We start from the raw sequence: 25,574 nt of genomic DNA on the forward strand, positions 1-25,574 counted from the left end.
AGTCTATAATTCTGTTAAGCAGTACAGATGATCGGAATATGTGCTTGAGGAGCAGAAGTGTAAGAACTTGAACTGAATGATTGCTCGAAGGCAGACACAACTAGTCTATTTTTCTAGGAGCTACTTGAACAGATAAGAGGTCTCCCAAAAAGTATCCTTCATGACTTCATGTAAAGCTACCTTAATGCACTCATTTGGTGGCGTTTTAAAAGGTTCTGAAGTACCTCCTCTGATTCCATTATGATGGGCAACTCTTGTCCCATCTGTCTTATGATTCCAGTAAAAGAGAGACTCTCAGATGGAGATGTGTATCATTGAAGAGGTGAAGGATCAAAAGGTATACTGTAGTACTCTTCTGCTGAGTATTCTGATAACTCCTCACAGTGGATGGAGATGTACGAGTCATACTGCCCAAAGTAACCCCTTGAAAGTGAATCAGGGAGTGTGCATCAAGGAGAGCATTGACTGTGCTTCAAGGCAATGCAGAAGGCAAGTCTTCTGTCAATGACAATGCATGTATCAAGTGGGCCCATGACAACCCTGATGCTCAACATCAAGAAGAGTGCGTGACCTTGTCCTCGGGCTGACACGAGGCAGGCATGGAAGCCTTTAAAGCCTGTAAAGGCTGTCTGTAGTAGCCCAGAAAGCTCTTGTTCGAGCATAGCCCAAATCTCCTCCTGGAGATATAGTGCCAGTACTGAAAGAGACAGGGGCATGGAAGCAGTCTGCTGTACTGGTTGGTACAGCGTGGGAGACCTCGATGTCAAGGTACACCTCTACGGAGGCACCATCTGGATGGAGAATGATCATCTGGATATCAACGTTTAGTATGCGTTGATGAAGTCGATACATGGGAGGACACAGTAGTATACGTAGAATGGGAAGAATGTTTGTGCTTCTTAGCTTTCTTATGTGCTACATCTTTTGATGAGGATGAAGTAGAGTCCCAGCGTTGCAAGGAGTCCAATGTGCGATGTTCACAATACAAATGTCAATGCCAGGGTCACAGAAGGTTGAGCATCATGTTCCGAATCACCAGCCATGCTCGATATTGTTGCAGATTTCGTACCAAAAAACATTTCAAATTGTAGTCGGTAGGTTTAAGTGACCTCTTTTGCATATAGAGACAGGACACAGGTAACATAGTAAATGGCAGCAGATAAAGACCTGTAATGGTCCAACCAGTCTGTCCATTAGTTATTCTCATTAAAAATACATGATTAAATTAATTTGTCTCTTCTTTGATATTTCTGGGCCATAGACTAAAGTCCACCAGGTATTGTCCTAGGTTCCAACAGCTGAAGTTTCCATCTAAGCTTAATGCAGCCTATCCAACCATCCCGTTGTCTGCAAGATATCTATTGTAAAGTCTGTTCCAAGTTAGTGGAGTGCCTACTGATGCCCTTGCCAGCCCATCCTACACTGAATCACCATATATGGGACACAAACCGTACAAGTCTGTCCAACACCGACCTTAGTTCTTTAATTTATACCATTTATTTTCTAATGTCCCGATGTTCAGGACTGAGGCACTGGACACAACAATTATGTGGATCAGAGTCTGAAATGGTCCGATTACATCGATAGCATTTTTTTTTTTTAAAGCCACTCGGTACCAACTTTGACATGGAGGGAAAAATGGCCAATGTGAAGCCAAAGGGCTCAATGGCCTGGGGATTTGAGTGAAAAAAGCTGAAAATGATATGATGCTCTCCTAAAGAAAAAGGGTTTGAAGTGGCAAGAAGGCCAAAAACTAAAAAGTTGACCAAAGTTGGTAGGAATATGGGAAAAGGCTAAAAAAAAAAAAAAAAAAGTATGACTAAAAGAACGAAAAAAAATAAAGAGACACCAAAAAAATAAAAAGTATGACATACTAAAGACACAGATTCTCAGATCTGAAAAAATAAACTGGGCGGGAAGATACCAACATGGGTGCGGTATGGGCACTGCCTTAAAAAAATTTAAAATAGTGCACATGGTAGTGCCATACTGGGTTCTGTGGAGAACATCGCCCACATTGAGATTTTGCCTGCTTGTCATCAGAACAGCAGGTACTTCTGCCCAACTCCCTTTCAGCCTTTTATGCAACAAGTTAACCAGTTACCAGTCTGAATTATCGGCCAGTGCCTAGTCAGCTTCAGGTTGGAAGTCATACCTGGATATTCAAAAGTGGGAGCTGCATGTCCTAACATTGAATATTCAAGATTAGCTCAGCTTGCAGCCCGAAGTGGCTCAATAGCCTCATTGGGCTGAATATCAGGGATCCAAAATTCTAAGCACGGCAGTAGTGTGGTGGGGGTGGGGGGGGGGGTTATCTGAAGCACAGTGTGAACAAACATCTTACACTGTAAAAGACAGACAAATGTACACAAAATTATCTCTTACCATTCACTGCAAACTCTTTTCGCCACTGAAAACTTTCATCAATCATCTTCAAAGTATCATCCACTACATTATGCCGCCAAGTCAAATAACTCTCTACCCAAGTATCATCTTGACAGAATCTTTCAACATCTCGAGAATCATATTTATTGGCTTTATCTAGGGAAAAAAAAATTCATGAACTTTAATTAATGTTAATCATACTACCCCAAAACACTAATCTCCCCGTGCATATCAACTGAGTTCATAAAATGAAAAAAAGAAAGTTAAACAGAGTTCCAGTGCATTTTAAGAATGATTCAAACCTAATTCCCAAATTGTGCCAAGCTACATTTTTTATCCATTCTATAACAAAAATAGTATGTCTATGCATTTTATGTTATAACCACCTTAAACCTCAAGTAAAAACATGTTAAGATAAAAATGTCCTACTTTTGTGCCAAATATAGAAAATTCTCAGTAAAAATCAGTCTTAGATAATTGTATTTAAAATAGCTCACCTTCCTCACAATTGTAAGTACACAGTAGCTAATGCATAACTCACTAACCCTCCCCCCTCTCTCTTTTTTTTTTTTTTTTTTTTACTAAGCCGCAGTAGGGGTTTCTACAGCTTCCTGGAGTGCTAAATGATCCAACGTACATAGAATTCCTAGGAGCGTCAGAGCATTTAGTGCCCCGGGCTGCAGTAGAAACTTTTATCACAGCTTAGTAAAAGAGGGCCTAAAAGAAGATTAATAATTAATTTAACTGTATGAATTTCAAGGGATTGAACTTTGATACAATCATTTTACTTTCCCATTTCTGGCTAGTTTTGTACCTATTAAACCAAAGCTCTGTGAATGTTAAATCTAGATATATAATAAAACTAAACTCAAAAGAAAACTGCCCTCTTATTTTATTTCTCATATTTAGGATCCTTATGGGCTAAGTAAGGGATGTATGCATTGAAAAGATGCATAACAGAGCTACATACCTGTAACAGATGTTCTCTGTGCACAGCAGGATCTTTTAGTCAAACTACTAGGCGATATCGCTGGTGATGGCGCCAAGCTGATCTTTTATGGAAGAAGCTTTTGAAGATGCACAAGCATTCCCACCCTATGATGGAGAAGTAAGAGGAAAACCATGCTAGTCTGTGAAGACAGCATGCTTCAACATTTGGATGGGAATGGAGAGAATGTGTGGCTTAACAGGACTGGGAAGAGTATTCCAAGCCGAAGATGCCCTGTATGAAAAAGGCTACTCTAGAGCTTTTTCTAAAATGAATAAATTTAAGAGAGGGAATACGGGTTCACATGATATTCAGAAGACAGAGCACCATGAATGAAAGACATTGTAATGATTGCCACCATCATTTTAATTTTCATCTGAAATTAGCTAAAAGGTCCTATTTCTCATCATGGCTTCAGAAAGCTGTAAATCTTACCATTAATTTTTTGGTCTTCCTGTCGGTGCAAACTCTCAGGCAGACAGTTGTTACCAGCCCCAGAATCCCTAATCAGACTATTTCCACCAAATGATCACTGCTCTGCAAGCATCTTAGTAGCTATAAATCAGTGGTCTCAAACTCGTGGCCCGGGGGCCACATGCGGCCCGTCAGGTACTATTTTGCGGCCCGCTCTTTGCAGCATCCTCTGGCTTCCCCCCCTGGCCTTCCGCTCTTACCTTCAGCTAATTACCGCAGCCTGCAGAGAGGACTGCGGGTGCTGTAGTGATCCTTGCAGGCTGCAGTCATTTTCAGCAGCACGTTCCCTCTGCTGCGATCCTGCCCCTGAAGTCAGAGGAGGGTTGGGACCGCGACAGAGAGAACATGCTGCGGAGGCTGATGGCAGCCTGCAAGGAACACTACAGCACTGGCGATTCTCTCTGCAGGCTGCAATAATTAGCTGAAGCTAAGCCTGGGAGGCCAGAGGGGAAGCTGGAGGACACTGCAAAGAAGGGGGAAACATGCAGGCCTTCGGTGGGGGGAGGGAAGATTTATACAGTATAAAAAGTTTTACCTCATACAAAATTGTCATTTCTTTAAAAAGACATTAACTATTTTTTCTGCAGCCCTCCAAGTACTTACAAATCCAAAATGTGGCCCTGCAAAAGATTTGAGTTTGAGACCATTGCTATAAATCCTCCTTCTGTCTCTGCAACTTTCAAAGAGATATTTCCAAAGCTATCAGGCTCTACTGAATGGTCTTTTCAACTACATCATTAACTAAAATCAGAGCATCTATAAGAAAAACCACTTTTTAGATCAACTTCCTTCATCTTTGCTATTCATAGTCTACCTAGAGTTGCTTCTCTTTGCTTTATCTCAGATTAATCTCAGTCTTTCCCCAAATTGTTCTCTCACTTTGAAAGCATACAGTTATCTGACCCATTCTGAAGAAATCTATTCTCGATCCAACAGTTTTAGCTCAATATCAGTCGGTCTCCAACTTAAGCTTCCTGTCAAAAATTGTGGGGTGGGGAGTAACCAGGTTTTTTACAATAAATTTTAGCCTTGCACCCCCCCCCCCCCCCCCAAGTCAGGATTTAGACCTGGCTGTAGTTCGAAAGCAATCTTGCCTTCAGTACTTTAGTGATGCTCACTCTAATCTTGATCAGAGAGTATTGCGTTAGCAATTTCTTTAGACTTAACAGTTGTGTTTGACCTCACCCATTCAATTTTTATTTCACAACCTGCCTCACTTGGGATAGCTGGCATTGTGCTTCAGATCTTTCCTAGACAGTAGGACCTACCAGGCTGTCAACCCCTCAAGAAAATCTGGGGCACAACCCCTTCAATATGGGGTACCCTGGGGATACTATCTATCTGCAAATCTTTTTATGAGTTCATTACCAACCTTTATTCAGGAAGCAAACATAAAACTAACCATTTTTATATAGATGACATTCTTTTACTCCATTATAGTGATCTGTTCAACCTTAATACTTCATATCTAGATGCTTGCTTATATTCCACTGCAAGCTGGTTAAATGATCACCATCTGATTTAAAATTTTGAGTAAACAGTAGCCTATTGGCTGACTGGAAATCTGCCTAACCTTCCTCTGACCACTGTGCAAAGAATATGAAGGTATCTCTGACAATCTTTCCGATACTTAGCTGTGATCCTTAATTCTAATCTCTCTTTTATTCCATAAGTAGCTTTGATGGCACTGTGTGGCGCAGTGGTTAAAACTACAGTCTCAAACACGCTGTTCCTTGTGACCCTGGGCAAGTCATTTAATCCCCCCATTGCCCCAGGTACACTAGATAGATTGTGAGCCCACCGGGACAGACAGGGAAAAATGCATGAGTACCTGAATAAACCCATGTAAACCGTTCTGAGCTCTCCTGGGAGAATGGTATAGAAAATTTAATAAATAAAATAAAATAAAATTGGGGTTCTCGGTCTTGAGACAGCTATTAATCAGAAAATAATCAGAAATTATTTTGATTGAATACTCCTTTCATTCACGTGATTAATTGCTAATCACAATTAACTTATAAGCCCTACTATAAACCTCTGTCTGCCTCAGCTCCTCCAAGTCTCCTATTCTAGCCTCCAGAGATCAGACCCTTTCCCTGAGCACAAGGAACTCTTTGCACCAAGTACAAACATATGATGACTTCTCACCAACTGGGAGATAATCAAACATGCGACACTGACTGCAAAAGACTGGATAGCTCCAATCTCACTGCTGGATTGCTGCCTGCATCTAATATTAGCGATTTCCTTCTTACGTTGCTAAGGGAGTGGGAACATGCATATTAAAGTCCCTTAAAATTGCTAGTTATATGTTAGGCTTTGCCAATAGTTTTTAGAATTATTGTGTAATGTTATTGGTAGGTTCCCCTCTAAGGATCTAGCAGACAGCATTTCTAAGAGCTAATTACTTTCTAGCAAAGATGTTCCAATTTCATTTGTGGCCTTCTAAATGGTTCAAGGGCCTATAAATCAAAGATTAGGTCAGAGGTGGGTGGGAATTAAAGTCTAAACTGAGGCTTCCTGTACCTATTAGCTGCGCTTTATACTGATACAACAGCAATTTTAAGATGCCCCCTTAAATGCCAGTCTATGAACTGTAACAGAAATTTCAATGGTAAGAAAAACTAACCCCTTAAACTTCCCTAAGTGAGAAGAGTATTTAAAATAAAATAACTGAGCTTACTTTAAAAACCTACCTTTCCCCAAGTGAAGATCTCTCACAATTTACAGTTACAGTTTACTAAAATCTGAAAGTACCACATAGGTATACAATGGGCTGCACATTTAGAGCATGCAAATGTACGTTAGTGTATACTAAACTTTAATAAAAGAGCTCCTCTGATCTATCCACTCTGAGCCTCATATAATGGTTAGAAGGGTCTGAAAGCTTCTCTCTGTTGTCATATCTAATATAATAAAACACTAGACGCGCATGCGCACTCAGACCTGCGTGATCTGAAATCCCTGATCTGTGAGATGTATGTCCGTGGCTTTGCAGGAGTGCGCATGCGCGAGTCCCCAGCCTTACTGCTTCCCAGCCGCCAGCGTTGGACTCCCTGCTCTCCAGATCGCGGTGTACAGACCGGTAGGGCACTGGGAGCTAGGGAGAAAGCAAGGGCTCAGTTCGTCTTCGTCCTCGCCCCTCCCCCCCAATACCTGTTGAGCATCCCACTCGATTTTCTCTTCTCGCGGTCTGGCCGGCTACCTTCGTCCCTTGCTGCCGCCGCCACCCTCTTCCCTTCCCTTCCCGTGGTCAACAAACCTCTTGGCTCCAGCAGCGGCCGCAGCACTGTAAACACGCTGCTTCGTGGCCTCTACTGCCTTGATTTGCTCTTCCGTGTCTCTGATGACGTCATCAGGGACACGGAAGAGCAAATCGGGGCAGTAGAGGCCGCGAAACAGCGTGTTTACAGTGCTGCGGCCGCTGCTGGAGCCAAGAGGTTTGTTGACCGTGGGAAGGGAAGGGGGTGGCGGCGGCGGCAAGGGACTAGGGGAGCTGGCCAGACTGCGAGAAGAGAAAATCGGGTGGGCCACGAAGAGACAGCGAGGAACTGGAGAGGAAGAGGGAAAGGGGCCTGCTTTGGGGAAGGGGTGTGCTTGGAGGCAGACAGCTTTGCTTGGGGGGGGAGACAGAAGGGGGGGCCACAGAGAGACAGGGAGGAACTGGAGCAGGAGAGGGAAAGGGGCCTGCTTTGGGGGAGGGGTGTGCTTGGAGGCAGACAGCTTTGCTTGGGGGGGAGACAGAAGGGGGGCCACAGAGACACAGTCAGGGAGGTACTGGAGGGGCAGAGAGAAAGCTTTGAGGGAGGGGTTTGCTGGGAGGTAGATAGCTTTGCTTGGGAGGGAGACAAAATGGGGGGCCACGGAGAGACAGTCAGGTAGGAATTGGAGGGGTAGAGGGAAAGGGGTCTGCTTTGGGGGGATGGGTGTGCTGGGAGGCAGACAGCTTTGCTTGGGAGGGGAGACAGAAGGGGGGCCATGGAGACACTGCCAGGGAGGAATTGGAGGGGTAGAGGGAAAGGGGGCTGCTTCGGGGGGAGGGATGTGCTGGGAGGCAGATCGTTTTGCTTATGGGGGGAAGACAGAAGGGGGGCCACGGAGAGACAGTTAGGGAGGAAGGGGAGAGGGAAAGGGGGCTGCTTTCTAGCACCCGTTAATGTAACGGGCTTAAAGACTAGTATTTCAATAAACTCTTATTCTAGATAGAGCTTCCTTTTCACTGGAAAGTACTCCATGTGTCTTGGTCTTAGGAGTATTCAAATCATCTCCTCCACCCCCCTTCTTGAGTCAACATATTTAGTCTCTTTACACATGAATATCCTGGCAGCACTTTTGATTACCAGCCTTCATATCAGGACATACAGCTCCACATGAAGTCTTAACAATGACCTGCACAGAGGCAACATCATATTCTTTTTTTCTGTTGAGAATTCCTTTCTAACATGGTTGTGGTTCTCACCTCTATCCCGTCACGCTGTTTTTCTATCTTGTGATCAGCAGCTATTTGTTTCTTTTCACTTCAGACACAAAAAAGTATGCATTTATGAGCAGTGGTGAGAAAATATTTAGAAAATGTAGGCACCAGCTGAAAACTACTCTACTATACTAGATAGGTCTTATATCCCACAATTTTTTGACAAGGATTCAATGTAGCTAACAAAAGACTTTATATAGAGATTAACAATAGGAACAGTTAATCAAGCAGTATAGATCAATTGATACAGATATATTGGCCAGAATCATCTATAAGGAGAACAGAAATGTCTTTAGTGTATTCTGGAAACAGAAGTAACAAGGAATTTGCTGGAGAAATATTGGGAGGTTATTCCAAGTGTACAGAGCTTGGAATTTGAAAATGGATTTGAACAGTTTTTTCCAACGGACTTGCTGCAGAAATGAGAAGGGGATCTTGAGTTGAGGAAGGAAAGTGCAACCTTGATGCTTGTAGCGAGTCCATAGATGGTTTCGCTGTATGTGGTTTTGTGGGTCATGCATGCCATCTTGAACTGTATTCCTTTCTTTATCAGTAGCCAGTGAAGCTCTTTTTAGAAGTGGGGTTGTCTTGTCCACTATGCTGGCTCCGAGTACTAATCTGAATGCTGTATTCTGAAGCATCTATAACCTTTTGAGTTCCTTTTCTGCGATATCACTGTATAGAGAGAGCTGCAGTAGTCCAGGTATGATAGCAGGATTGCTTGATCGTCCTAAAGTTGTTTTGGGTTAGGACCGCCTGATTGTTCTCAGCTGTCTTAGTCTGAAAAAAAATATTCTCGTCACTGCATCGATTTGGTCTTTGTAGGTTAGGGATGAGTCAAGAACGATGCCCAGTACCTTGAAAGGTCTTTCAATTTTTAGTTTCTCGCCTGAGGTGAGTTCAATTTCTGTGCATGGTAGCGAGTCGAAGGCACCAAACCAGAGTAGACCGGTTTTGGACTCATTTAGTTTGAGGTAGTTCTTTTGTGTCCAGTTGCTGAGGTAGACAATTGCATTTTTTATGTGTTGTAGTGTATTATCCAATGCATTTCTGGCATCACAAAGGAAAAAGATATTGTCTGAATTGGAGAAGATTTGAATTTGTGGAAGGGTGAAACTTTCACCTAGAATGCTTATGCATAGATTGAATAATGAGGGGGAGACTGGAAATCCTTACATAATCCCATCCTGACATACCTCATAAAATCTATTATTTAGAAAATGGGTGAACCATTGTAGTATTTTTCCTTAAATTCCCAGCTCACTTTGGCCTCTTTTACAAAGCTGCGCAGCAAAAGCCCCGAAGCCCTTTAAATCTCTATGGGCTTCAGGGTCGCTAGTAAATGGTAGCAAGTGATCTATTGCATCAAATGTCATAGATATGTTGAACTGGAGTAGAATGATCTGGGTGCCTTTATTTAGATTAAGTTTTACTTAGAAACAATTTGGGCACCAGAGAATATTTTTTTTATTTCTTCTTTTTCCTTCTGCTTTTTTTTTTTTTTTAACAGATTCTATTTTCTCTGGATACCAACCACAAAAGACTAGCATTTATCTTAACAGGAAAATGTAGCTTTAAAAAAAAAATCATCTTTAAACTTAAAGAGTATTACAGCTTCCATGTGGTTTGCTCTTTTCTTTTTAATCAACTTTATTCTGTGTTGGTCATGCTCTTAATCTGTTTGTCCCTATGGCACAGCTCAGCAGTTTCTGTTCTCAATCTGAAATATCATGTGCTCTGTGTGTGTGTGAGGGGGGGAGGATTTCTGTTTAGATAAGAAGTAAACATGTTCATAAGAAGCAATATAAGAACTGCTGACAAGTAAAGCACAACAGAAAAGGGAAACAAATAGAAATATACTCCTGAAAATCTTTTTATTGAAGTAATACAAACATGAAAAATCAAGATATCTTTATGGTTTTTAAAAAAAGTTTTCCTATCATCTCCAAAGATACATGCTTTAAAAACTAGATTAATTAGTATTTGTGGAATATTATAAACAACTGGTTAGCAAGTCTGAAGGCACTGAATTTTCTCCATGATTTTAAGTGTCTTTACCAACAGATTTTCCAACTCACCCAGCTTTCAGCTTCCCTAAACTAAGCACTTACACAAAAGTTATCACAGCACTACTTGTGACTTATTACTCATACAAAGAGGCCCTTTTACTAAAGTGTAGTAAAATCTGTGGTTAGCGTGTTCTATCTAACATGGGACTTTACCGCTGCATTTTTGTAAGGCTTTTTTCAGGTTGTGTTTTAATGTTTGCATTAGTGCACAATACCTGCAAAAAAAATTAACACTTGCATTACAATTTACTATTTAGGAGTTATTAAGGGCTCCTGTAATAATCCTGCTATCTAGTTAGTGTGCAATAATCCAAATGCACTAGCTGGATAATGTGAGAATATCCACTCTCTGATTCTGATGCCCCCTCCAAAAATGTTGTTTTTTTTTTGGGGGGGGGGGTTTAAGAGAGAGAAAAGTGGGGGTTTACTGCATGCTAATAGGCAAATACTGCAAAATGCTTTAATACATTTTGCCATAGCCTGTTGGTATGTACTAAAGCATTAAAGGCTTACTAGCCTTTAGTAAAATGACCCCAATAGACTGCTGGTGTAGGTTCAATACACTGAGGTTCATTTGATGGAATGATCTTCAGGATTGTTTAAGGTTCCCTTTATCATTTTCATTTACTGTACACAGCAGTGACTCATAAGGTCAGGGGGTCAAAGTAGTATTTGGTAAACAAGTCACTTGTGATACCAAGTAAAATGTATTTAACTATAAAGCATACACATAAAAAAGTATTTTCTAGGCAAACAGGGGCCCCTCATTTCTCTAAGCCAAAGGGGTATTAAGTAGGCTACCCTTTCTCTATCAAAGAGTAAGCTATTATTTTTTCCTTACATAACTTTTAATAATTTTGTAAGCCATCTAGATAATATCCACGATAAGGGTATAAACAAGATAAAATAAAACTTGAAAATGTTTACCTCTTCCCACCGCCTCCCCCCCCAAAAACCCCCCCCCCCTAAATCAAGCACCTTCATTGCAGATATTAGCCTTCATCAAGAATGAAGAAAAATAAATCAGAATGAGTTTTTCTTACTCCTACTTCATCTATAAGGTAGAACGTTCCAAAACGAAACACACACACCAACCTGGCAAACACTGCTCCTGAAACAGTTTCCTGGTTTCCGTTATCAACCTGCTTTTGTCCTACCAAAATACAACAAAGAATACATAAGTCTAATTAAACTCATGATTTTAAACGAAGCAATAACTGCATCTGTTCTCTCCCCCCCCCCCTCCCGAGCACCAATTCCTAGAGGCCGTTTTTTTACTTAACTTCCTGAAAACTCTTTCTCTCCCCTATTCTCAGTGTGGTCATCCTATTAGCCCATTTTTTCACATATTTGCCCACTTTTATTTTCCTTTCTCCCTTTCGTACGCAACACTGTACTCACATCTGCCATAGCTGCCGCCACTCATGCAATTGCACGTCACAACATCATGAGAGAAAGCCCCATTTGGCCAGTATAACTTGCCACTACAATTGACCCCGCCCACTCCCCGGAAGCGCTACAACACGCCAAGGCAAGGTCTGACGTTAAAGAACGCACGAACGTGCCGGTCACTATAGAAACTGGGATCCACCTCCTCTTTTCCTACCTCACTCATTAGAGACGGAAGTGGTTCTTCTTTACTGTTGCCCACATTGTTCCTTAATGACGTTACAGTGCAGAAAATGATCTTCAAACTCAGCCAATATAGTTGATAGAATCTTATTGGCATCATTTTCGGTACCTGCTCCCTTACCGTAGTAGAGCAGCCCACAATGCTTTGCGTGGTGCACTTTGTGGCAGAAGGAGGCCGATGTCAGGATTTTCTCTCAGAAGGTTGGAAATGTGTTGCTGTTAAGCTATTTTGTTACATCAACATGTGCAGGTGGGTCAAAAGTGGATCACTGTTGTTACTCGGGAAAATGTGAAAGAAGGTTAATGATTTTAACTGCTAATATATTTAGCCTAATAAAAAAAATTATCTTATTTTTTTCCCCTCTCAATATCTATGCATCTTTTCAAGCATAGGCTATAGACGTGATGAATAAATGTATGATAAAGAAGTTATGAAAAAAAGACGTGTTGCTGTAAAAACAATCCTGAAATTTAGCTAGAATTAAATGATTTTAAATAAAAGGGTGCATAAGATGACTGCAGATGGAAGATCTATGATAGAAAATACAGTCAAAAAATATGGTTCGCTGATTATGTACTTCAAACCGAAACATGATGGCAGATAAAGGCAAAAAAGATCTATCTAGTCCAGTGGTCTCAAACTCATCCTTTTACAGGGCCACATTTGTCTTAAAGACAAATCGTTAATGTCTTAAAGAAATGACAATTTTGCATAAGGTAAAACTCTTTATAGTTTATAAACCCTTTTAGCTAAGTCTTAATAATAATATTGTAATTTCTAGCTAAAGAGACATATGATCAAGAAACGGTTTTATTTTACTTTTGTGATTATGATAAACACACCGAGGGCCTCAAAATAGTACCTGGCGGGGCCGCGAGTTTGAGACCACTGATCTAGTCTGTCCATGAACAGCATCCACTATCTCCTACTCTCCCTAAGAGATCCCACGTGCCTGGCCCACACTTTCTTGAATTCAGACAGTGTTTGCCTCACCACCTCTACCAAGAGACCATTCCAATCATCTACCACCCTTTCTGTAAAAAAGTATTTCATAAGATTACTCATGAGCCTATCACAGTGGTCTCAAACTCGCGAACCGCCAGGTACTATTTTGAGGCCCTCGGTTTATCATAATCACAAAAGTAAAATAAAACGGTTTCTTGATCATATATCTCTTTAGCTATAAAATAAATTACAATATTAAGACTTAGCCAAAAGGAAAGATTTATAAACTATAAAGAGTTTTACCTCATGCAAAATTGTCATTTCTTTAATAAGACATTAACTATTTTTTCTGCAGCCCTCCAAGTACCGACAAATCCAAAATGTGGTCCTGCAAAGGGTTTCAGTTTGAGACCACTGGCCTATCACCTCTTAACTTCATCCTATGCACTCTCATTCCAGAGCTTCCATTCAAATGAAAGACTCATCTTGTGTGCATTTATGCCACGCAGGTACTTAAACATTTCTATCATATATCCCCTCTCCTGCCTTTCCTCCAAAGAATACATATTGAGGTCTTTAAGTCTGTCCCCATATACCTTATAATAAAGACCATTGACCATTTTAGTAGCCTTCCTCTGAACCGACTCCATCCTGTTTATATATTTTTGAAGGTGTGGTCTCCAGAATTGCACACAGTATTCTAAATGAGGTCTCACCAGAATCTTATACTGTGGCATCAATACCTCCTTTTTCCTATTGGCCATACCTCTCCTTATGTGCCCAAGCATCCTTCTAGCTTTCACTGTTGCCTATTCAACCTGTTTGGCCATTTTAAGATCACATACTATCTCATCCAATTCCTGCTCTTTAATGCACAAAACTTCATCCCTTTTACACTGTACCATTCCTTTGGATTTTTGCAGTCCAAATCTATGACCTTGTATTTTTTAGCATTAGATCTTAGCTGCTAAATTTAAGATCATCCTCAAGCTTCGCTAGGTCCTTCCTCATGTTTTCATATAATCAGAGGTGTCTACTGTATTGCATATTTTGGCGTCATCCACAAAAAGGCAAACTTTACCTGACAGCCCTTCGGCAATATCATTTACAAAAATGTTAAAAGAACAGGCCCAAGAACCGAACCTTGAGACTGGTAACATCCCTTTCCTCAGAGAGGTCATTGACCACTATCTTCCGTCTCCTTCCACTCAACCAATTCCTGACCTATTCCGTCACTTTGGGGCCCATACCGAGGGCACTCAGTTTATTTATTAGATACCTGTATGGAACACTGTCAAAGACTTTACTAAAATCTAAATACACCACATCTAGCACACTCTCTCTATCATTTCTCTGGTCACCTAATCAAAGAAATTGATAAGATTTGTCTGACAAGACCTACCTCTAATGATTTTGCCTCGGTTACAACAGACTCCCACAGGAAGAACTTTGTTGACTATAAATTATCCAAAATACTGCCATTAAATTAATACACAAAGGAAAAAAGAATCACCTATAAAATTTTATTGTTAACATTTAAAACAAAAATTCTGCATACACCAGCGGCCTCTTTTACAAAGCCGCGCTAGCAGCTGCTCTGCACTAATGGCCCCAAAGCCCATTGAGATTTAAAGGGCTTTGGGGCTGTTGCTGTGTGGCAGCATCTAGCATGGCTTTGTAAAAGAGGCAGCAGGTTTCATGGACAGATTACTTGTCCCTTATTGCTCATCACAAACTAGTAATCATTACCTTCTACATGTGCCCTCTATAAGACACCTTTTTTATGACACCACCCGTAAATGTATTTTCTCAGTAACTGCACTTGAACATTGGAACTCTGTCTAAGAGAGGAAGAAAACGACAAATTTAAAACAAATTTTAAAACTTTTTTATTTAAGGACGCATACAATTTATGACATCCTTTACGTCCCAGACCAATGATTACCACCAAAATAAACAAATAAGGAAGGAAGAGTATAACTCCCCCCGCCCATTGAGCTATCCTTCCCTCCTTCTATCCTATAAATGATTGTAATTCTACATCTCTTTCCTTTTGTTCCAGTTTGTCTTGTACTTGTCTTAAGTATTAATTTTACTTTCCCAATTTTTATACTTTTTTAATGTAATGTTCACCTCTTTGACTATTTTTAAAGCGGTATATCAAATTTTAATAAACTTGGAAACTTTTGGGGTCTTTTACTAAGGTGCGCTAACCGATTTTAGCGTCGGCAGTGGCGGAAACTGCTCTGACACTCATAGGAAGGGGTTAGTGTGCCTTAATGTGGGACTTTCCCTGCTCTCTATGCCCGGCTACTAGCACAACCTAGTAAAGGGTCTCCTAATGCTGAAGAGCAAAATAGAGAACTAGACAGATAGGGTTGACCTTAGCAATTTCAGGGCCCTGTGCAGACTGGTTTGATGGGGCTCCCTCATCCAGGACTTAAGGTTTCAAATGAGGTGTTGGGGTATTATTTATTTCAATAGACTTTTTAAATCACTGCCTATTGTAATCTTTGTGGTTTACAAGCTTGGGTATGATACATAGAGCCCAGAGATAGTACAATAACAAAAACAGAGAACCACTGAATAGACATTTGTCATCATGTGACATAAGATGATGGAAAACCACCCCTAACCTTCTCCTCCCTACCACCATTATCTGATCCATTAAGCTTACCTAGATATTCCCACCAATATATCTACATTGCCAAAAATATACATCCTAACTATTTACCATAGAGTGTGACCACCTATGAGATATTTCAAATTCCAAACAAGTTTCTGTCTTCTTCTGGATTGGTAGCATGGAATATTGCTACTCCTTGGGTCTTGGCCAGGTACTAGTGACCTGGATTGGCCACTGTGAGAACGGGCGACTGGGCTTGATGAGCCACTGATCTGACCCAGTAAAGCTATTCTTATGTTCTTATATTTATGGGTAGCTGAATATACAAGATCTGCCCCCTCCCTCTACTGGTAACATCTGGTAGCTGGTCCCATCTTTCATCCAGCTATAAGATTTTCAATAGACCTGCCTATAGTATAGGATTCAATAGATCCATCATGACTGTCTTTGTGGTGTTGACCTAGAGCAGATATTTAAAGGCACTTAAAGGGCCTGTCTGATTACCATCTGATCTGACCACTGTAGCACAGGATAGAATCATGTGCTTACCTGTAAGTTATCCAGGTACTGCTGATATTCATGCTGGTGTTTTTGTAGCTAACTGGTACAAAAGGCAGTCCTAATATAAGAACACTAGTCTTTAAGCCCGTTACATTAACGGGTGCTAGAGTAGATGTCTGTCTGTCTGTTTTGTTTTTTTCTTTGTCTCTCTCTCCTTGCACACTGCCTGTCTGTCTGTCATTTTTTCTGTCTGTGTCTCTCCCCATATCCTTAGTGCCCTCAGTGCCTCCTTCCTATGTCCTTAGTACCCCTTCCTATGTCCTTAGTACCCCCAGTACCTCCTTCCTGTGTCCATAATGCCCCCAGTGCCTCCTTCCCATGTCCTTAGTGCCCCCAGTGCCTCTGTACTGTGTCCTTAGTGCCCCAGTGCCAGTGTACTGTGTCCTTAATGCCCCCAGTGCCTCCTTCCTATGTCCCTGTCATTATCTTCCAGACTTTGTCCCACCCCCACTCCCCGATGCCAGCCTGCCTGCCTGCCTCCCATCCCCCTGAGCAGCATGTATCCATTTAACCCCCTCCCTCCCCCCCGCGACAACCCTACCCGGCACACCCGAAACCCCCGTTGACCCTCCCAGCCGACCCTCCCACCGCTAGCCGGCCGACAGACCTCTTCTACTGCCCTAATTTCCTCTGCAGCGTCTCTGATGATGTCATCAGGGAGGCGGCAGAGGAAATCAGGCCATTAGAAGGACGCAAAGCAGCGTGTTTACTGTGCCTCGGATGCTGCTGGAGCCGGGAGGTTTGTGTTCGTCTCGCGGTGGGTCAGTTGGGAGGGTCAACGGGGGTTTCTGGTGTGCCGGGTAGGGGCGGTGGCAGGGGGGAGGAGTCGTGGCGTGGTACTAGTGTGCCGGGTAGGGTCGGCGGCGGGGGGTGGGAGTCACGGCGTGTTTCCTGCCGCCGGTCCTTAGACTAGAACAACAACACGCGCATGCGTACTCTTACCTGCCACAGCCCGACAGATTAGGGATCAGGGAACACAGCGGTAAGAGTGCGCATGCGCGCTTAGCGTTTTATTATAGTAGATAAGCATTGCCATACCAGAACAAACCAATGGTCCATCAAGCCCAGTATCCTGTTTCCAACAGTGGCCAACCCAGCTCACAAGTACCTGGCAAGATCCCAAAGATTAAAACAGATTTATGCTACTTATTTTAGGAATAAGCAGTGGATTTCTCCAAGTCCATTTTAATAATGACTTATGAACTTTACTTTTCGGAAATTATCCAAATCTTTTTGAAACTCTTCTAAACTAACTGTTTTTACCGCATTATTTGTCAATGAATTCCAGAGTTTTATTACACATTGAGTGAAAAATATTTTCTCCAGTTTATTTTAAATCTAAACTAAACCTTAAGTTTATATACCGCATCCTCTCCATGATTATAGAGCTCGGCACGGTTTACAAGAGCTTAATATAAGGAAGGAACAGCATAATGGGGTATCTTTATTGCCTAGTCCTAGTATTTTTGGAAAGAGTAAACAAGCGATTCACATCTACCATTTCCACTCCACTTGGTATTTTATAGACCTCTGAGCTATCTCTACTCGAGGCTGGAAAGCCTTAGCTGCATAAGCCTTTCTTCATAAGAAAGTCATCCCATCCACTGAATATCAACTGTTCCTTCATAAAACTTGGGCTTTGTCAGAGATTTGGATATGCCCACTACCCCAGGTACTTTAGACAGATTGTGAGCCCACCAGGACAGATAGGGTGCTTGAATGCTTGAAGTGCCCGTATGTAAACTATAAAAAGGTAGTCTATAAGTCTCAATTCCCCCCATATGCAGTGCCAATGTCTGGGTAAGTGCTGGTACTGAAAATTCAAGCCTAACCGCCTTCTGCATTCGGTGCTGTTAAAATGCTGACTACTGTAGGCTGAATATCAGTCCACCAGTCTCTTAGGACCCTTGCTACTTCCAATCTGCTACAGCCTTCCAGTCAACACAAGCAGTGTGTAACCTGGCAGCCAAGTCTGACTACATCAGCACCCATGTTTATTTTAGGACTGCTGATTATTTATTGTCTGGCAGGTTGCTAGTACAGATCCGGATTTTATTTTAAATTACACTCAACCAAACAGTTGTGTGAGTACCTATGCTTCTTCTAGGACTTCTAATTACTACTGCCTTTGCAGCCTGCTAGTCTTACCCAGCTGTCCTTTACCCCTTTTCCAGTTAAGGATCCTCTGTTTTATCCCATGACCTCTTGAAATACACTATGGTTTTTACTCCTGAGATAATTTTGTTTGGGAACCAGGAAGCAGCAGGGCTCATACGGATCCCCTCTCCCCCACTGATGCAATGTTCACAAATAGAGAAGGAGGAGGAAAGCAGCTGCACATCAGCCACGACCATCACCTCTTCTTCCCTGGGCTTGATTGCTTATTTGAACAGGACATAATACAGCAATTAAAATTAACTCTGAGACTGTGTGGCAGAGGATGCAGCTACTTACCACCTTTTGCCATATACTGTATGATTGGCACTGGGAAGAGGGGTGGGGTTCATGGAGAGACAGAACAAGCTAGGGATGTATTCCTTGGGAGGGTGGGAATAAGAACCAAGTATGCATATGGGGGTAGAGGGGTTGCAGGGACAAAAGACCTGAGGATGTCATAAGAATAGTCTTACTGGGTCAGACCAATGGCCCATCAAGCCCAGTAGCCTGTTCTCACGGTGGCCAATCCAGGTCACTAGTACCTGGCCAAAACCCAAGGTGTACCAATATTCCATGCTACCAATAAAGGGCAAGCAGTGGCTTCCCCCCATGTCTTTCTCAATAACAGACTATGAACTTTTCCTCCAGGAACTTGTCCAAACCTTTCATAAAACCAGCTACACTATCCGCTCTTACCACATCCTCTGGCAACACGTTCCAGAACTTAACTATTCTCTGAGTGAAAAAAAATTTCCTCCTATTGGTTTTAAAAGTATTTCCCTGTAACTTCATTTGTAATTTTTGACAGAGTGAAAAATCGATCCACTTGTACCCTATGATTTACTGTTTTCACCTACAGTGATGATATTCAACTACTCTGCCCAACTGACCCTAACAACTCCTTTGAAATTTCCAAGATCAATTGGTCCCTTACCTTCATTACAGGATAATAGGCTATCCTTCAATTCATTAAAATCAAAGACCCTTCTATTTACCACAACAATTACTCAAAAATTGGCAACTCATTTTTGCCTCGCAAATACAACTGTGCCCACAATCACTTTAGTGAAGGTTCTTGGAGTAATACTGGACGCTAAACTTAATTTTCAAAGGCAAATTTCTTTGGTCAACCAGCAATGTTTTCATAAACTCTGTCTGATCCATTCTATTAAACCTCTGCTAGACACCTATGCCAATAATATCCTAATCCACTCTCCAATCATCAGCCACATAGATTATTGTAACGCTCTACACCAGGGGTGTCCAACCTTTTGGCTTCCCTGGGCCACATTGGCCCAAAAAAATGTTTCTGGGGCCGCGCAAACGCTGCAGCAAGACAGAGGAGGGAGCCAACAAGACAGTAAACACCAGGGGGCAGCAGAGGAAAACACTGTATCACCCTCGACCGGGGCCGCACAAAATACTTCACTGAGCTGCATGCAGCCCTCAGGCCGCAGGTTGGACACCCCTGCTCTACACCAAGGGATCATACATAAGACCTTCAAAGACTACAGTTAATCCAAAACACTTAAATTAAGTTGTTATCTGGTTGTCGCAAATTTGATCACATTACTCCCCCTCCTTAAATTGTCATACTGGTTTCCTATAACTCACAGATTAGTATACAAGATGCTCCTAATCTTTAAAATCAGATAATCTTGCATCTCTTCCTACTTTAATCGTTTACTCATCCCTTACGAACATTACGCTCAACATATCAGAACCTCTTAGTAATTCCCACCCACAAAACTGGTTCAGTTGTGGACATGAAAACAGCAGGACGGCTTCGCACCGGCAGGTCTATTGAAAACATTGCCTCAGCTGAAGGAGGAGATTCAATGCATCATTGTGTGACTCAAGCCGCAATTATGCAAAAATGTAATCAAACATTTCATCAAAAGAGCAAGACTTTGCCAGAAGAGTCATGGGAGACATTTGTCAGTTAATGTATTCCACACTTAGGTCCTCTTTTACTAAGACATGGTAGACGTTACTACCATGGCCCAGGGCACTAATGCTCTGATGCTCATAGGAATTCTATGAGTGTCGGAACATTTAGCGCTACGGGTCATGGTAGAAACCTCTACTGCAGCTTAGTAGGGGGGGAGGGGGTATTCACAGTGTGTATATTTTATACTAAAAAATATCAACACTTTTTGAATAAATTATGCCTTTTATTAAAAAATTAAATCTTGCATTCTTATTAGGACACCCTTTAGAATACTTTCTGGTTACCCAAGCAAAGAAATCAGGTTTGTCTGCATAATTTTCCTCTGCTAAAAGTCATGTTGCTTTGAATTGTGCTTCACTATCCTTCAAAAAGTCTCCATTAATTTTCTCACATTCATATTTTCATAGATAATAAACTGAGAAATTAAAACCTGTGAGTTGTAAACCAAGGTCCTATTTTAAAAAGACGTTTATGTTATTGGAGGCCTATATTAAGAATTTATTATAAGCTGCTCAGGATTGCTTACTGTTTGTTACATAGAGATGCATGTATATATCAAATGTGTGTGTATATTGTATTTTTGTGTATTTTTTCCATGACAGACTTGTCTAATGTTGTATTATAGTGAGGGTGTTTATGTTTACTTTTTAGGTTGATGAAGCAATCTTGTCCAAAACCTTGATCTGTGTATGCTCATAAATGACTTAGAAATCCAAACAGGCTGAAGTGGAAACACTGGAAGAAAAGAGGAAAATGTCTGATGGTTTAGAACAAGAGAACATTTTGAATTATAATGGAACAGTCCTTACTTTCCGTCTTTCAAAAGTAACATTCGAGGAAGGAGGAGTTGATAAAACAACCACTTTGCATTTCAGAAGAATGCTTTTTAACCCTGCTTCAGGTGTGTTTCTTCAAAAATCAGTGGGATTCTTTAACATTCCAGCTATCTATACAGGTGCAGAAATCATTTCTTTAAGTTGTACAGCCGACTACAGAACAGGAATGAATTTACCCTGCATTCTTTTAGGGAAAACTAAAAAGCACAAGGATACCAAATATTTGCTACTACTGCTTCATGCCTCTGATGAATTTGAATGCTACTTAAATTTTAAATTGAACTATAAAGTGAAAGATATACATCTGGTTGCAGGTCCAATAGTTTTATGGAGGCATGATAATCAATTATTTTACCTGTCACCCAAAACGCACATAATAAGTGTTCCTGTGAATGTTTCATCCATTAAATGGGTGAACGAGATTGAAGATGAAGGCATTGTTGTATTAGGAGTAAAACATGTCAATTTTCCAGAAGGTGAAGATGAACTTGCCTTTCCAACTTCAGGCTCTGTTATTTGGCGGAGTGAGTTTGTTGCATATTCTATTGAAAAGCAGAAAGTAATGAATGCAACTTGTTTTCTACCTCATGCATACAGTAGCGTGGTAACCTGCATGGATATTATCCATGTTTGCAGATCTGAGATAGTAAATGGCCAGTTCAGGACATCAGTGGTTGCAGCAACTAGCAATAAACAGTTGATCTTGTTCCAGGATGGTGTGCCTGTAAATGTCTTCCAGCTTCCATTTGCAGAGCCCTATCAGCTACATACAGCTTCAACAAGCAGAGGGGATTTGCTGCTGGTTGTGGCATTTAATTACAACAATGTATGTGCAGTATGGAAAGAAACCTGGCAGGTATGGGTTGATTTATTTTTTATATTTTATGTGTTGTTCATTATACTCTGGTTTCTTAAAAGTGTGTTTATAACACTAGTCGTCATAATGTGATTTAGAAAATACCATTCAAGTTGCACTTTAAAAATGTCCATTCTGTAGCATAACCAGGACATACAACAATGCAACATCTACGGAGGTTACTAATTAGTGCTTGAACCTTTGTTACTGAGAGACTATTGAGTGAGCAAAATTTGCCTACTACTTAGACAGCTCGTTTCTCAATCACTACACCAAAAGATACCTTCAAGATATTCAAAAAATGGTCTTCCTTGTCATCAACAGCAGATGAATCCAGAGACTAGTAGGATTATGTCCATCAACCAGCAGGGGAAGATAGAGAGCACTGAATTGACCTCGGGTATATCTTGGATGCACATCCTCCTGGCCAATCAGTATACTCTGTCTCCAGCAGGTGACGGATAGGTTTCTCACAGCTCCTAGATTCTGCAGTGGATTTCATCCAGGCTTGGCTGCAGCTACCAGCACCAGTTTCCTGGATCTGAAAAATGGCTGCTATCGTTCTGGTTCCTGGTTTCGGCTCCTGAGGACGGAAGGCTATTTGCTGCTGTTGCTGCGGCTTCAGTAGAGCCTAGGGATGTTGGCCATACTGAGCCAACTTTAGGGGCAACATCTTGTCCCACCCAGGTCCCTTCCCCACCCTCCCAGCCAGTGGAGAGAAGAAGAAGCTGATGTGGTCAGAGGGTCCTTTCCCATAAGAAGAAAAGCCTGACCACAGATACTTGCAGCACTAACACTTCTCCCTTTGCCTTCTGGTAGTGCAGGAGCACGTGAGTACTTGGCTTAGGCCTCAGTAAAGAGAAATGTTCCTGCCCAGGCTTAGGCCTCAGTAGAGAGAAATGTTCCTGGGCATATTCTTGTGATGTAGGCCTGGGTTGAGAAATGTTCCTGTGGTGTAAGCCTCAGTTGAGAAATGTTCCTGGGGCTTTATGCCTCAGTTGAAAAATGTTCCTGGGACTTTAGGCCTTGGTTGAGAAATGTTCCTGCGCATGTTCCTGGGGCTTTAGGCCTCGGTTGAGAAATGTTCCTGCGCAAGTTCCTGGGGCTTTAGGCCTCGGTTGAGAAATGTTCCTGAGCCTTTAGGTCTCGGTTGAGAAATGTTCCTGGGCCTTTAGGCCTCAGTTGAGAAATGTTCCTGGGGCTTTAGGCCTCAGTTGAGAAATGTTCCTGGGGCTTTAGGCCTCAGTTGAGTTTTAGTCCTGGGGCTTTAGGTCTCCGTTGAGAAATGTTCCTGGGCCTTTAGGCCTCAGTTGAGAAATGTTCCTGGGGCTTTAGGCCTCAGTTGAGAAATGTTCCTGGGGCTTTAGGCCTCAGTTGAGAAATGTTCCTGGGGCTTTAGGCCTCAGTTGAGAAATGTTCCTGGGGCTTTAGGCCTCAGTTGAGAAATGTTCCTGGGGCTTTAGGCCTCAGTTGAGAAATGTTCCTGGGACTTTAGGCCTCGGTTGAGAAATGTTCCTGGGGCTTTAGGCCTCAGTTGAGTTTTAGTCCTGGGGCTTTAGGTCTCCGTTGAGAAATGTTCCTGTGGCCTCAGATGTGGAAACTTTGGTGGCTTAGGCTTCAGTTTAAAAAAATTCTGGTGGCTTAAGCCTAGGATGGGACATGGCCATATGGCGTAGGCTTCAGTGGATGTCAATTTCTGCAGCTGGCCTCAGTTGAGAGCCCTTCCTGTGGTCTCAGAGGTGAGATCTTCCTGTGGCTTTAGGCCTCAGTGGTGAAATCTGGTGGCTTCGGCCTCAGGAGTAAGATATTCCTGTGACTTAGGCCTCAGCAAGAAAAATATTCCTGCGGCTGAGGCCTCAGCTAAAACAATATTTCTGTGGCTTAGGCCACAGATGAGATGTGTTCCTTTGGCTTGGGCCTCAGTAGAGGAAGATTCCTGTGGCTCAATTGAGGCCTCAGTTGAGAATTATTCCTGTGGCTTAGGCCTCAGAAGTGAGTTATTCCGGTGGCCAAGGCCTCAGAGGTGACATCTGCCTGTGGCTGAAGCCACAGACGAGAAACATTCCTGTGACTTAGACCTATGAGATGAAGTATGCCTGTGGCTGATGCCACTGATGACTCATATTCCTGTGCATTAGATCTCAGAGGTGAGATCTTCCTGTGGCTTAGACCTCGGAGGTGAGATCTTCCTGTGGCTTAGACCACAGATGGGAAATACTCCTGTGACTTGGTCCTCAGTTCAGCAATTTTCCTGTGGCTTATGCCTCAGTTGAGTGATGTTCCAGTGGCTTAGGCCTCAGTTGAGTGATATTCCAGTGGCTTAGGCCTCAGTTGAGTGATATTCCAGTGGCTCAGGCCTCAGTGGAAGGATTCCTGGGGCTCGGCCTCAGTGAAAGAAGTTTTCATGGGGCTTAGGCTTCAGGGTAAGAAAGATTCCTGGGGCTCAGGCCTCAGGTCAAGACATATTCCTGAGGCACAGGCCTCAGATAAGAGAGGCTCCTGTGACATGGACCTCAGTTGAGAAATTCTCCTGTAGCTCAGGCTTCGATTGAGGAATATTCCAGTGGCTCAGGCCACAGTGGAAGTCAGATTCCTGTGGCTCAGCCAGAGTGGAAGTCAGATTCCTGTGGCTCAGGCCGCAGTGGAAGGCAGATTCCTGTGGCTCAAGCCGCAGTGGAAGGCAGATTCCTGTGGCTCAGGCCGCAGTGGAAGTAAGTTCCTGGGGCTCAGGCCTCGGTGAAGAAAGATTCCTGAGTAATAGGCCTCAGTTGAGCTGCAGGATATGAGCTGTACGGTGCCTACCTGGGGGTGGGGCATCATCTGGGCTCCCAGGTTCTTTTTCCCCTCTCCCCCTGAAGAACTTAGATACTTCAGTTCCATAAGCTCACTTGGGCTATGGGCATGGAGTTACAGGGGTCACTGATCTCTTCAGGGAGGCACCGGTATGGGGAGTATTTTTACTCCTTTCCCGTGTAGGAGAGCAGAAGCTGCTTCAGCTGTAGTAGCAGATGCCCATGGGCTGTCGGGCAATAGCAGGCAGTAGGAGGCCATAAGGGCGGTTGCTCGAGGCTCTTCCCTCCTGCCGCGGATCGGGGGTCACGGCAGTTTCAGCTGACATCACCGCCGCTGTCAGTATTTCTAATCTCGGAGGAGGGACGCTGCTTCCGGCAGTACTGCCTTTGCCACCGCTAACCGGCCGACCCTAATTGCTGCCACACAGGCGGTGGGCTGGCCTTGGCTGGTGACCCATTTCTCTTGCAGCCTGGTGTACCTTGCTTGGTCCCAGACAGATGGCAGTTAAGCTATGGCTAGGCTGATTGTGGGCTAGTTGATAGCTCTTACTATTGCTCTGAGTTATTCTGTCATAAGAACATAAGCAATGCCTCCACTGGGTCAGACCCAAGGTCCATCTTGCCCAGCAGTCCGCTCACGCGGCGGCCCAACAGGTCCAGGACCTGTGCAGTAGCCCTCTATCTATACCCCTCTATCCCTTTTTCCAGCAGGAAATTGTCCAATCCTTTCTTGAACTCCAGTACCGTACTCTGTCCTATTACGTCCTCTGGAAGCACATTCCAGGTGTCCACCACCCGCTGGGTAAAGAAAAACTTCCTAGCATTCG

General features: G+C 42.7%; 2 protein-coding genes across 7 annotated transcripts in view; one reads left to right on the plus strand and one right to left on the minus strand.

Moving 5' to 3' along the window:
- MOSPD2 (motile sperm domain containing 2) overlaps positions 1 to 11,927 on the minus strand; it is a 144,700-nt gene extending 132,773 nt beyond the window's left edge. For 3 of the 4 annotated variants that reach the window (XR_004539875.1, XM_033948688.1, XM_033948687.1), the window contains exons 1-3: positions 11,792 to 11,927; positions 11,486 to 11,543; positions 2,386 to 2,541 (exon numbers count right to left, since the gene is read on the minus strand). Coding sequence is in view for 3 of the 4 variants with exons in the window: in XM_033948688.1 (XP_033804579.1) it covers positions 2,386 to 2,541; positions 11,486 to 11,543; positions 11,792 to 11,800 (223 nt within the window). In the remaining variant the exon portion in view is untranslated. Of the gene's footprint in view, positions 1 to 2,385; positions 2,542 to 3,355; positions 3,481 to 11,485; positions 11,544 to 11,791 lie in introns of all 4 variants that reach the window. The other variant, XM_033948689.1, reaches the window with a different exon arrangement.
- Positions 11,928 to 11,977: 50 nt separating this feature from the next.
- The window catches only part of FANCB (FA complementation group B), a 49,513-nt gene continuing 35,916 nt past the window's right edge, over positions 11,978 to 25,574 (plus strand). For all 3 annotated transcript variants that reach the window (XM_033950496.1, XM_033950495.1, XM_033950497.1), the window contains exons 1-2: positions 11,978 to 12,272; positions 20,915 to 21,955. In XM_033950496.1, coding sequence (XP_033806387.1) covers positions 21,017 to 21,955 — 939 coding nt within the window. In that variant the 5' untranslated portion in view covers positions 11,978 to 12,272; positions 20,915 to 21,016. The remainder of the gene's footprint in view (positions 12,273 to 20,914; positions 21,956 to 25,574) is intronic.

The sequence above is a fragment of the Geotrypetes seraphini genome, chromosome 6 (genome assembly GCF_902459505.1).
Source record: "Geotrypetes seraphini chromosome 6, aGeoSer1.1, whole genome shotgun sequence".
Classification (NCBI taxonomy): Eukaryota; Metazoa; Chordata; class Amphibia; order Gymnophiona; family Dermophiidae; genus Geotrypetes; species Geotrypetes seraphini.